General features: G+C 43.6%; 1 protein-coding gene across 1 annotated transcript; it reads left to right on the top strand.

Moving 5' to 3' along the window:
* The first annotated feature begins 554 nt into the window (after positions 1–554).
* On the top strand, positions 555–1,719 carry PRSS23 (protease, serine, 23). The gene has a single exon (XM_010014566.1). The coding sequence runs from the start codon at positions 573–575 to the stop codon at positions 1,689–1,691; it is 1,119 nt and encodes a 372-aa protein (XP_010012868.1). The 5' UTR covers positions 555–572; the 3' UTR covers positions 1,692–1,719.
* The last annotated feature ends 12,303 nt before the right edge of the window (positions 1,720–14,022 follow it).

Raw genomic sequence — 14,022 nt, 5'->3', positions numbered from 1 at the left:
TGAGTTGCAAGGGGAAGCAAGTCTCCTGTGTGGTCATGTTCTGCAACAGCTCCTGTCCAGGTTATCTTCTTTGTCCACCCTCCTGTTCCTGTGCTCAGCTTGATGTCTCTGGCTAAGAGAGCAGATGGTGTGAGGTGATTTAAAGATCTCTTTCAGCAGAGCCAGAGAAGAGGTGGGAGCTTTCAGAGACTACTGTAATCCAGCGGAAGACTTTGACTCCTTGCAGGAGCTCTGGTTTCTGCATGCAGGGTCTGAATTTTCATTACACTGTGTGAAGACAGACACTGTAACTCCTCACTGATGTCAGCTGGAGTTGGTGGCTCAGCACGCCTAAGGGTTAAGTGCCCTGTGTTTCAGCGTTAACCTGGGGCACGTGTTTCAGGATCCAGGTTAAGGCATTAGTTTAACACTGAGAAAAGTACTTAATGATAGTTGGCTCCAGTCAAATCACTTGGTCCTTACTATATTATACCCAGTTAGCAAGCCATTACTTAGCAGGGTAGATTAATCTTGCAACATGTTTGGGTAAGTAACTGGACTTTCTTTTTGCTTTCCACAGACTGGCGTTCAGGATGGCAGGCTTGTCCACTTTAATCCTCCTTTTGTGTGCTGCTAAAGATGTGATGCCCTCCAGTTCTCACTGGAAGCCAACTTGGCCATCTTACAGAGTTCCAGTTATCCTGCCACAGTCTACCCTTAACTTGGACAAACCACAGTTCGATGCTGAAGCCAGACTGGAAGTGGTATCTCCCTGTGGCCCAGCTTGCCACAAAAGTTCTCCGCTGCCAACTTATGAAGAAGTGAAGAACTACCTGTCCTATGAAACCTTATATGCTAATGGTAGCCTCACTGAAACAGAGGTGGGCATATATATTTTGAGCAACAGTGGCGATGGGTCTCAAGGCAAATCTCGAACTAAGAGGCAGATCTATGGCTATGACAGCAGGTTTAGCATTTTTGGGAAAGACTTCTTGTTGAACTACCCATTCTCCACATCGGTGAAGCTATCTACAGGTTGCACGGGCACACTGGTGGCTGAAAAGCATGTTCTTACTGCAGCTCATTGCATCCATGACGGCAAGAGTTACGTCAAAGGAGCTCAGAAACTGCGGGTGGGCTTCCTAAAGCCCAAACTGAAAGATGGCAGCAAAGGAGCCAATATCACCAACTCAGCAATTCCTGAGAAAATGAAATTCCAGTGGATCCGAGTGAAACGGACACATGTCCCCAAAGGCTGGATCAAAGGCAATGCCAATGACATTGGCATGGATTATGACTATGCCTTGCTGGAGCTGAAGAAGCCTCATAAAAGAAAGTTTATGAAGATAGGTGTGAGTCCACCAGCAAGACACTTGCCTGGAGGGAGGATTCACTTCTCTGGCTACGACAACGATCGTCCTGGAAACCTGGTTTACCGCTTCTGTGATGTCAAAGATGAAACGTATGACCTGTTGTACCAGCAGTGCGATGCCCAGCCGGGTGCGAGTGGGTCTGGGGTGTACGTGAGGATGTGGAAGAGGCAGGACCACAAATGGGAGCGTAAAATTATTGGAATATTTTCAGGCCATCAGTGGGTGGACATGAACGGCACCCCCCAGGATTTCAATGTAGCCGTTCGCATCACCCCCCTCAAATACGCACAGATCTGTTACTGGATCAAAGGCAACTACCTTGACTGCAGGGAAGGATAAAGACAATGAAACTCCTTGAAAGCACTTACTGACTGGTTTTAATTACTCATCTGAGGAAAGGCTAGACTTTTGCTGCAAATATCTGTGAGATGGTCTTGTAACGTGGGGATGCGAACCTTGTTCTTAGGAGAGGGGCTGTGTGGTGCTGCCACACGCTGGGGAGAAAGGGACCTTGGGTGGGGAAGGAGCAGGTGGACTTGTTGAATTTGCAGCTGAGCAACTCAAGATTAATTAGGGGCGGATCATTAAACAGCATGAAATCAGAACCGTCTCCAAAGAATCTCAAAAGGGACGCTGTTGACTATCTCATGTCTGCAATGTTTGTTTTAATAAATCCTAGGATTAGTAGAAATGCTTTGATCTGAACTTTAAAAGAAAATATTTCTATGCTGTTGGGGGCTGGAGAGGGGCATTTAATGGTGTTTGCAACTCAAACATCACAGCTTTGTGTTCCTGCATGAGAAAGGGAGTGTGAAAAGGGCAAGGCATGCGCTGTGGGAGATGAACGCCACACAAATAGCGTGAAGGGTAAATAACTGCGTAACATTTCTAACCTCCTTTCGGCCTGAGTGATTTGAGACTTTATTAGTACCAGAGTTAAGAAAAATGCTTTTTGAGCAAACAGACCTTGGCGTTGCAACGACTTGACTGTGAAGATGATCTTGGTCGTATGAGTAGTGCCATTGCATCCTGCCTTGGGAAACACAAAGTGTACATAGGATTAAATCATTATAGGAGCTGGGGCATAGTCTTTCACCTAGCAGGGTCCCTATGGATATACTGTTGCAGAAGGCACATGGGGACAGAGGCTTGTTTTCTGTTTTATGACCTACTTAGATCTTTTAAGGAAAAACTTGTGTCAGCAACTCAGATTTTCAAAGGAAAGCCTGTCTGTGGTCTTGATGGCCATCTGAATTGCTGCCTGCAAAGCAGGTAGAGTAGGACAAGGGTTCTACTGAGTTTTCCCCCTCTTTGTTAAGATCCATGCTGTTCTACCTACACCAGGTAGAGGGACCCTGGATTTATAGATGTCTCTCTATTGTATCCCTTTGCCAGTGTAATTTGTATGGCATCTTGACCTACTTTTCTCACATTGTTTGGGCTAGAAATCCTCTTCCCCATCAAACTGTCAAGTCACAAATAGTTCTTGGCAAATGCACTTGAAATGGAACCACGTTATAGGGTGCAGTCTGAGTTTGCTATGAAGTGATGCTCTGCTCTCATGGATGACAGTGACTTGCATTTTTACTTCAGCAGAAGTGGAGTTTAAAACAAGAACTGTCTTTTTATAGGTAAAATCAGTGCAGCCAAAAACCTGTAGCTCAGCAAACAGCATTGGAAAGTCAATGTGGTCTGTACAAACAGTTTCTCAGGTGGGTTGTGCCACCATATTACAGTAACATGGTTCAGTTCAATATTACTTTTTAAAACAGGAGGATAGACACTGCCTCCACTTCCAGTTTCTCTTCCACCCATCTCTCACTGCCTCCTTACCAAGTTGCTCATGGCTCTTGGTATTTTGGGGCAAATGCAAGGCCCTGGTGTGAAATGGCAGAGCTGGGAAGGAATGAATCTAAGCAGAGCTTCCCCATGCTATACAAATACAAGGAAAATGTTAAATCAGCTAAGCCTTTCTTACACTCTACTAATTACTATGGCATTTGTAAACATATGCCTGATGGTGCTTTATCTTCATGATGGCTTTGGCTCTAGTTCTGAAAACCAATTTTTCTAGAGCTGCCTGTGATTATTATTTTAATAGATGCAGTGTGCAAAACAATTGGACCCTCATGTGGGCTCTTGGTGCATTCAGATACAAGCAGTTACTAATGCTTTGAAATATGAATAATCATCATATGTATCTGATGGTCTTTTTCTGCCTCTTTATTTTAATTTCCTTTACTCTATGGCTGTTATCGGGAGCACTTTTGTTTGAATGTATCACAGTGAATAAAGAAAAGTTATGGAATTCCAATGCAGACAGTCTCGTATTTGTGCTATACTTGGGTTGTACTTTCAATTTCATTCCAGTTACTTATTTGTAAAGATAGATACGGATTTATTAATATCCTCAGTGCTGTTTATTTTCCTTCAATTTGCTTTTGTCCTCACCTGTTAGTAGTTTTTAAGGCATTTTTTTTCCAGTAGGTTTAATTACTCTGTCTTTGGATGGTAATAATCAATCTTAGCTTTTATATGATGGTTGCAGTTCCAAAGCCAGTCATGAGCTCAGATTACTTAGAGCTGAAAATAACCTATTAGACTAAAAAGTCATATTGTTTTTATTAACTGTAGGGTCAATAAACTATGGAGGAATTCGAACCCGTCAGCATAAGGTCATAAATCATGTCCATCTTCTTTTTCTTCTAGTTGATGCAGGAAGAAAAAAGCTCTTCTGACACCAGCAGTGAGACCCACAGTTTTTAGAGGAACACTGAAGTGCAGAAATGTTCTACTTTTTGATGTGGGAATTGCTACTTTTACAACTTGCCTTATCTCTGGATGTGCATGAGATCATGTGGGCTTGACAACATCGGTCCTGGTTCTTTGGACATATTTCCCATCCACTGGTCCTGTGTTCTCAACTGCTTCACTGGGCTAAAGATTAAGATTTTTTCCACAGAATCGTGCAATGCTTTAGGTTGGAAAAGGCCTTTAAGATCACCAGGTCCAGCTGTCACCCTCACACTACCAAGTCAACCACTAAACAAGCCACGTCCACAAACCTTTTAAATTCCTCCAGGGACGGTGACTCCAGCCCTGCCCTGGGCAGCGTGTTCCAATGCCTGAGCACCCTCTGGGGAAGGAATTGTTCCTAATATCCGACCTAAACCTCCCCTGGTGCAGCTTGAGGCCATTTCCTCTTGTCCTGTCGATTGTTACTTGGGAGAAGAGACCAACCCCACCTCTCTCCATCCTCCTTTCAGGTAGAGAGTGATAAGGCTCCCCCTGAGCCTTCTCCACACTAAACCCCCCGGTCCCTCAGCCCTTCCCCATCACACTTGTGCTCCAGGCCCTGCACCAGCTCCGTTGCCCTTCTCTGGCCCCGATCCATCACCTCAATGTCTCTCTTGTAGTGAGGGGCCAGAACTGAACACAGGATTTGAGGTGCAGCCTCACCAGTGCCCAGCACAGGGGCACAGTACATCTCTCATGATGACTGGCAGAGTGGAGCTGTGCAGAAGGCAAATGAACTAGAATAATGCGAGCAAGTGTTTTTAAAAACAAAATATATGGAGCAAGTTTAGTGTAATCAGGAGTGGGAGAGTCTCTTTGTACTGTACACCCTATGCAAACATTCCAGATTGGTTTTGGAAAGAAAAGGAAATCACAGATAACATGGGCAGAATTGTTCTAAAGCTCAGCATTGTTTCACTGTGCTCCCCTGAGTTGGTGGTAATTTTGCCAGCATATTCATTCTGAGTGGGGCTGGGCCATTGCTAGGCAGGTTTGGAAACTGCATTCCGAGTATACTTGCTTTGGTGGTGTAAAAAGGACTCTTTAAAAACCAGAACATTAACCTGTGAGAAAGATGGCTGTGCAGCCAAAATAGCTCACCAAGGAACCACAAGTAACTCAACTCTATGGAGGCATGACATGAGAAACTTCACTGTCCAGGTGATGGTGACTGCCAATGACCTGCAGAACTGAACCAAGTGCCTCAGTGTTCTCGTATCCTGAGGCAGAACAGCAGAGGGGTATAGAGGGGCTGTTCTGGTTGTGAATGGAAAGGACTAAAATCTGCTTCTGCATCTTTAAGAGGCTGACGTATGTAGAATTGTAGTTAATGTGACACAACTCCCTTGGAGAACAGTGTTGGAGGTGGAAACTGAAGGCTCGAGAATGCACAGACCATGCCGAGCTCTTCCAGAGCACACAGTGAACTTAGCCTACTGCAGGCTGCAGAGTATCATCAAGCTTCTTTCTCAGAGGAAAGGTATTTTCCTTGCATCTGTAATTGTTTTGCAACCGAATTCCCAGGCCTGCCTGGTTAGAGGGCAGCCCTCATCTGAAAGTTGCACGCTGAACTCCAAGCAAGTATAATACATGCTTGAAATTCTTGTCCGTGTTTCCACTTAATCTGCCATTTGTTAGCGGATTTTGGTAGCGTGCCAAGGCAACATGCACAGGCCTTGAGAAGAGAAGCTTTCAAAGAGTGGATGAAGTATGATGGGAGGGTAAAAACCATTTTGCTTCCCCTGGAGCAAAAAGGAAGCGTGGACAGAGAAGAGCAGCAAAGAGCGAAAGGGCAACATGATTCGTGTCCCACGAGCAAGATTCCTAGTGGGCTGGTTGCTGTGTATACATGCACATGTATGGGGGGCTGGGGGGTGGTGTTATGAATAATTCTGTTCCTTTCCATTCCCTGTTCTACTAGGTATAGAATAAAAAATAATGAGCTGAAGTAAATTAAAATGGGTGTGTAAATACCAAATCTGAAGCCAGTGTGCAGCACGTATGAGAAGTTTAGACTGTGGCTTGCCCATAGGTACACAAGCAAAGTGTCAGTGTCAGTAACATCAGAATTAGGAACCTGATCTCCCCCCACAAGATGTTTTCTCCTGTCTCACACAGTGACTACTATTAGGTTGCATGTGCTTTGTGCCTGCTGTTAAAGGCAGTGTGGGCTTTTATAGGTAAATGATTAAACAAGAGAAGAGAAACATCTTAGCATGCCCCAAACACTGTTATCAGCACTGATTATTCCCAGGATGAAATTAGCGGTGGTGTTTTGGCTGTGGATTGATTTTTGAATAGGTTGAGTCATGAAGCAGGCTCATACTGTTTTTTATCTAGAGATCTCTAACAGTAGTTAAGTGGTTGTGGCTCAAGGGGAGACAATGAATGTTCATCTGCAAATTTTTGTGGACAGTGTTTATTCTTGTACAATAAATTCCATTTAAAAGACAAGTATGTGTAAGCAGAGGTCTGCAAGAAGTTAAACACTTTGATTACTCACCAACCAAGTGCTCATGATAAAAAATACTCCATTTAAATAGCATATATATTGAAAATACCTGATACCTGTTAACTGCAATTGATCATTTCAGTTTGGGAAATTACTGGTCATGCCGATTTGGTGAGGAGAGAGCATTTTCCTGGCAAGCCTGACCAATTCCAGTGTAAACAGCATGTTCATGAAATACTGACATGTGATGTGAAGGTTGTTTGCTCTTATTGGAGTGACAGCAGTAATAAGTTATAATGGTTTTTTCCAGCTTCTCCTAAACAATTTCCTATAACTATTTTATGCTGCATTATCACAGATTTGGTGCTTTCCCACAGGTTGCATACATGAAGAAGTTAATTTAACGATGCTTTAGATTTCTGGGGAGTGTTCATCCTATACCTGTGAAGCAGAATGTATTTACTGCTATGGACAGGTCAGAAGAGGACAAAAATGTTCACAATTGCAAAAGTTCATCAAAGCCTTGTCTAACATAAAGTCCCACTTGTGAGCTGCAGTTGAACTTTGTTTACCATGATACAGAAAACAGTGGGTTTAAATGGTGTGGTTTAGATGAGCCTAAACCTGAACAAACAGTTCCTTTTCAGTGTTTTCCTGCTGTATCCATCCTTCTTTTTCTGTTCCTGACCATTCTTGGAAAAGAAAACTTCCTGTGATGAAAAAGAATGGAGATCCTTAAGGAGGAAGGGATAAGGTGCACTTCAGAAAACCTACTCAACTGGCATGTTTACTCTTTCCTGCTGCAAAGAGGGTAGACACCCAATAGCTTGGCTGTTCTGATCATTGTGGCACAGGCAGGTGGCACTTGATTTGATTTTGATCAGAAATTCCCACCTGGGTCAAAGAAACCTTTCTGATAAAAACTTGTTTGAAATCAGGATGTTTCAAAAAAGCTTTGTTTTCTGTGAATTGCTGTAAAAAGCTGTTTAATGAATTTCCAATCAGACCCTGCTGAAGTTAACTTCTCCTGTGGGGGTGTTCTGGTCCTCATGGGAAGCAGGATGGTGTCCCTGCCCTTGGCAGGGGATTGGAACTAGATGGTCTTTGAGGTCTCTTTCAACCCAAACCATTCTGTGATTGTATCAACAGCATTTTTCTTGTCCAAAAGTCATGTTTTACCTGAACTTATCACAGTTCTGTTCATTCTGAATGGAGCACACAGCGGCTTGTTTCATTACTGATGGGGAAAGGAGTATGTGAGCAGGTACACATCACTGCAGCACAGGGTCAACTGGCCGTGGGACCAGAGGCTGGAGAAACAGGTGGAAGGACAGGGGTTTTCTGGCCTCTGCTGTCTCACAAAAGCTTCACTCAGCAAAGCAGCGTGGGGTGGAAATAAAGGTCACACTGGGCTTCATCCCGCATCCACCAAAGTCTGCTATTGTGTCGGGTGGGAGCGGGATCCGTGCGCAAAGGGGTCTGCCACACGGCTTAAATGTCACCAGGCGTGTGGGAGCACTTCTCTCCAGCCAGCCCTTCTGAGGGATCATTGTGGGCAATGAAAAGGGCAGGAAAGACTTTTCCAGAGCGTGTGGGTGGGGGAAAAGCAGCCCTTCATGCTGGGAACACATCAGATGCGCGGATAACTCTGAAACGTCTTGTCCCTGGAGCAAAGGGTTAGGCTGAGTGAGCTCTGCAGGTGGATGGAGCTCAGCTTTGCTCAGCAGGACTCCTCCCTGTGCCCAGGGATGTCTCTGGCTCTAATGAAGCAGGAGGAGGATTGCCACACTTTCACCTTTATGGATGAACCACTCAATACCTGCCACTTTCCTCCCGTGGGAAGTAATGATTTAGCATCTCTTAAACAAGAGAATAACCTGAAAGAAGCTGTGAGATGTGTTCAGTTGACAGTGGCAATGAAGTAACTGTTTATGAACAGGTACCAACAAATACCTCTATTTTTCCCACCTACCTGTGGCCACTGCTGTTGTTGCCAGTGCTAAGAACCTTAACTGCCTGTGCTGGACTCAAGCTTGTAGGTACTGTGGAGACACAGAAATTCACATTTCCCAGGCTTCAGCATAAAAACAGACTTTCTGTCTCCTTGTTTCCACTAGACCTCATTCAGGAAACACAATCCCCTTTTAAGTAGATGATCTTAAGCTTTGTATAATGAAATATCTTTAGGGTATTTCTCAGTAATCGGCTCCCTGAGTTCTTCCTGTGAGACATTCTGCTGCTCTTCCCAGCTCTGTGTCATCAGCACATTTCATTAATGTGCTCCTTTTTCTTGTGTGAATGTTATTGGAGAATATATTTAGTTAAGACTGGCTGAGAGCGAAGCTTGAGAAACTGTGCTCGTAACTTCCCTCTACCCTGACAGTTCCCCTTTCAACACCTTTTGTCTCTGCTTCAGCCAGACCCTTTGGCTAATAGTTCCCTATATGGCACCGTTTCAATTGCTTTGCTGAAATCCAGTTAGATGAAGTCCACCAAAACCAATTATTACAAATTAAATTGCTGCTTGAGCAATGCTAAGAATCTGCAATAAATTATGGGCAAAATAGATGGCCTGTTTCATCATGCTCATTTTTATCTTTAGTTTAATGCTCACCAGCAAGAATTACAGCAGTTAAGATTACAGTTTTGGGCACAGCTTTTTTTAGTGTATTGTCAAAATAGTTGAGGGTCTTATGGGACAAAAACTTGACATTATCTAGGTTTCAGGCTTAGCAAGAAGTTGTATAAAGTCATTTTTATTAAGCTCTAATCCAGAACATAAACACTGCATTGGTTCTCTTTCTTCATACAGAGGACTGTTTAGAAGCTGATAAATCACAGATACAGCCTAAAGGACATAACTGTGATGTTTTTATTCTCTATAGCTGCCTTATTTGCATTGTTACTAATCTGAGCAGACACAAGATCTTTATTAGCATCATCACGACGATAAAACAGCTCATTCTTTTGATGTCAGATAAAACACGGTTTTGATGTGATTCTGAAGCCAAGAATCATAAAATCTGCTGTCAGAATACCTTCCTCTACACTTGAAAGGGCTGTGAGACATCTGGAAATGGAAGAATCTTTTCTTTTGCCCCATAAAAATAATGTCACCCTCTTTTTCCTCCCACTTTCGACTCTTGCAATCTGGAAGGATTACAAAACCAGTCTGTGAAGTTGGTTTATGGAAGGCTTTAGTAGAAATCCTCTGTTTGGGATATGAAATATTTTGCGTGTTTGAATGGAAGAGTTAAATCAGGAATCAAAGTCCCAAATATCGTCAGCACCAGGTCACACCATCTCCCGCCATAGGAAACCATCTGCCCAGCAATGCATGCTTCCTTTTGTGATAGATCTGTAGGCTGAAGGTAAAACAGGAACAGGACACAGGATTGAACGAACTATTTCACATGATCCCTCAGAATTTAATGCAGATGTTGGCTTCAGATCTCACAACACTTCACAGGAGACCATTGTTACTATGTTCTTTAATATACACGGAAATCAAAGTCTGCAGCTTCTGAGTTCTGCACATGTTTTTGCTGCTTAGTGCATGATATGTGCCTGTGAAATGTTCTTACCAAGGCAGAACATGGTATATTAAAAAACATGTAAAAGAGAAAGCATGCTTCCTTTGATCTTGGGGGCTCTCGTGCTACTTGCCACTGAAGGCTTCCGTTTGCTCTTCATCCACTCTGTGCAATTTGTTTGGCTTTCAGTTAAAATGACAGACAGAATTAATAACAGCCCTGATATCTCATCAGGAGATGCATTCCAAAAATATCTGTCTATCTACACAGTGAGTGTATGAAAACCTATGTAGGATCCTTGTCAATAAGATTCTTCTGCTTCACTCAGAGAGACTTTTCATTAGAGAAAATGCTTTCCTCATTATGATGCCTTCCCTTCAAGCACCCAGAAGGATATTGAAGGTAACTGATTATTTCGAAGGAATGAACCTTTCACACTACCAGTGCCAAAGTTTGCCTTTTGTTTATTAAAAAATGCCAAGAGAATGTTCCCTGTGGCAGAGGATGAGGCGATGTTGTAACGCTCTGGGACACCAGCACACGGTGGTGTTTAATTAAGAAGTTTTATCAGTGTACATCAACCTTGAGTTAAAGCTGTGTGGGCCAGGAGGATGCTCACGTTTCTGAACTTCGGAACAGTATGGAGACTGAAAACTTAAACTGTGTTACATCTGGTGCCCACAGTGGTCAGCAGTACATGTGGAGCGTGGTTTTACCCTGCAGACACTGCATCACTTGAGCTAAATCAGAAACTGCATCACTAGATAGTTCGGGGTTTTCTGAGGGTGGACCAGCTATGTAGCCAGAGATGGGAGTTAACATTGTCCCTATACTTCTCAGACACTTCCTGACAACCAAAGGAATGGTTAAACTTAGGATTCTCAGATTCTGATCTCTGCCCTAATCAGCAGAAATTCCTCTGTATATTCTCATGCCAAGTTTTATCTTGTCTACCACACTCCTCTTTCTTCCTCATTACTACCATCTGATGCTGGAGACATTCCACTTTGTGTTGTCTAAACTGGTTATCAGAGAGTTAATGAGTACCTGGGTAATACAGGATGGAGACGTGTTCCATCCTTCCCGCACGTCCTGTCCTGTTTAGTCAGTGGGATTTCCCCCTCTCCTCAGCTTTATTTGTGATGCAGTAAAAATAGATCAGCAGAGTTCCATGCAGTATTGTGAGCAGAGTTTACTTTTAATCAAACAGATCAGTGGCAAAACTGCTATTAAACACCTCTGAAGTTCTTCATAGCCTCCAACCTCAAATGCTCCAGCAAAACAGATCCGTTAAAGCTTTTAGCCAAGAGATAAAGAAGATGAGTAATACGAGCCTGGAAACAAAGTTGGCTCCATTTCCTTCAGAGTGTTGGAAAACTCTTCAAATGCCAATGGGCCTGAGCAAGGCCAGCCTAGGAAGGTAACATGTTTGGATACAACCTATTCTCAAGAAGACACAAATGATAAGGGAGCAACCTTCTCACAAACAAAATCACAGTTTTGTGTCAAAAAGTGTCAAGGCCAAGGACTATTTTTATGTCAGAAATGGAAATATCCACCAGCTGCTGTGTGCTCTGGGTACCAGCAGGTCAAAAACAAGACCCTGGTCTTTTAAACTGTGTGGGATTTATGTCTTGTGGATCCACCCGCTAGTCCATGTCTACCCACAGGTTGATAAGTGATGTTCAGCCCTTTCTCTTGCTTAATGACTGTCCAAACATCAAGAGCTTTTCCTAGTAAGGTCAAAGTCAAGAGGTGTCTATAAAAGTGCTAGATCAGCACGCTGGTGAGAGTGGGTCTCTGCCTGGAGACAGCCTGTAAGGAGGAGCTGATCCATGAATCAGTAAAACTTCATCCAGCCAGAAAAAAAGAAAGAATTAGAGGTTAAAATCATGAAGTCATGGTACACAGGCTTGTGTGAACGTGCCAAACCAGAACCCCTTTCCACCCCTGCACTATTTCAGTGGGAAATACTCCTCCCCTGCCTATGTGAAACATTGAATGAAGCCGCAAGTTCCTTGGAAAAGACCATGAATGCAAGATCTTCTTTCTCCCAGGCTCACTTACCAGGGTTGTCAGTCCAGGTTTCATCTCCTTCCATTGCCAGTTACCTTTTTACTGGCTTTTCTTCCTCTTCTTAGCTCACCCTTCACCTGGGCTGGTGTCCATCACCAGTGGTCTGAGCTGGCACCTCATCTCCGCACAGAGATAGGAGAGGAGGGTATCCTGGGCATGCATTCCCTTCTTCAGCCTTTGTGTCACTTCTGCATTGACCCCAAGTCTGCACCTTTGACTGCCTGCCCTGAACCAGATCCCCAAAGTCACAGTCTCACATGAAAATCTAGATCCTTCTCAACTTCTCTGTCAAATTGTCCCAAATTTCCAGCTACCTCCTAATCCTTTCCCTGTTACTACTCCTATCTTAAACATTTCCATGTTGAATTAAATTGCTTCTTTCTTTATGTTCTTGCGAGTCTGGGTCACCCAAAGCAGAGCAGATACCAAGTCCCAACCCTCCACAAGTTGCAGGTTCTAGAACTAGCTCTTCATTGTTGGGAAAGACAATGTTTGTCCTAACTCTCTTCAACTGGAGCAGTGGTAGAGGTCTGGTAGATTCAATGCATTCACAGTCAAGCCCTGGTTAGCACTGAACTGGTTTGAGCACATGGGAAAAATGAAAGGTTTGAAAGGACGAGGGGTGATGGGTTTAAACTGAAACTGGGGAAGTTCAGGTTGGATATAAGGAAGAAGTTCTTTCCAGTGAGGGTGGTGAGGCACTGGAATGGGTTGCCCAAAGAAGTGGTAAATGCTCCATCCCTGGCAGTGTTCAAGGCCAGGCTGGACAGAGCCTTGGGTGACATGGTCTAGTGAGAGGTGCCCTGCCCATGGCAGGGGGTTGGAACTGGATGATCTTAAGGTCCTTTCCAACCCAAACCATTCTATGATTCTGTGATTCTATGTGCAGTAAGGCCAGGCTCTTCAACGACAGTAGCTATTTGCACAGAAGAAGCTCCTGTGCAAATAGCACATTCTGTGCAAATAGCACATTCTCTGTATGTAAAGCACATATAGGTTGGGGGTTTTTGTTTGGTTGGTTTCTCTTTTTCTATTTCTGACAGCCTAGTGATTAGTTTGACCAGACTTTTAGAAAGAAATGAGAAATACAACTGCTGCAAACACCTGGCCAGCTAAAATACAAACTCCTTTTCCAAATCCAGTAGCATTAGAACAGCCTTTTTACCCAAAATGTTCCTTTTTCTTTCTTTTATTTTTCTGTGCAACAGTCTATTCCATCTCCTTGTTGCAACCCAGGAATGAGTGGAATTTCCATGAATATGTTGTCACAAAGCTGAACATCAGGAACATCATTACGAAGTCTGCCAAGATCTTAGGACCTTTACTCAGGATCTTATAAAGGAACGTATTAGGGAACTTCGGTACCAGGCAGAGTCAATGAACTCTGAGTCTGGCAGCTGAGGGCTGACAGGAGTTGGGAGCAGAGGGTCTGAGACAGGAGAGGTCAAGAGCTCTGGAGCAGCTCAGAGTGTTTTGAAGGCAACGCCACGAAGAGCTGCATATGTAGTTGGATAACTGAAGGAGTATTAAGGCAGTAAAAAGAACATGAAAGATGGACTGGACATCTGCTTCTTCATTATGGGAATTGTGGTTCAGTTACAAGGTAGAAGTGGGTGGAAATCCTCTTTCTACCTCCCCAGTGAAGGAGAAGAGTTGCTTTACTGGAAGAAGGGAGGAAGAGGCATAGATGAAGGGAAGAGAAAGGCAAGATGATATTTATCCCTCTGGGAAATACGATGTTTTAGTTGAGTTAAAGGGAAATTGACTGCAAAATATAATAATTAATGTATCACTACAGAGAAATCTTGTAAAC

Source organism: Nestor notabilis, unplaced genomic scaffold (genome assembly GCF_000696875.1).
Source record: "Nestor notabilis isolate BGI_N333 unplaced genomic scaffold, ASM69687v1 scaffold2605, whole genome shotgun sequence".
Taxonomy (NCBI): domain Eukaryota; kingdom Metazoa; phylum Chordata; class Aves; order Psittaciformes; family Psittacidae; genus Nestor; species Nestor notabilis.
The sequence above is the reverse complement of the archived record's forward strand: the minus strand, read 5'-3'. Positions and strand labels throughout refer to the sequence as shown.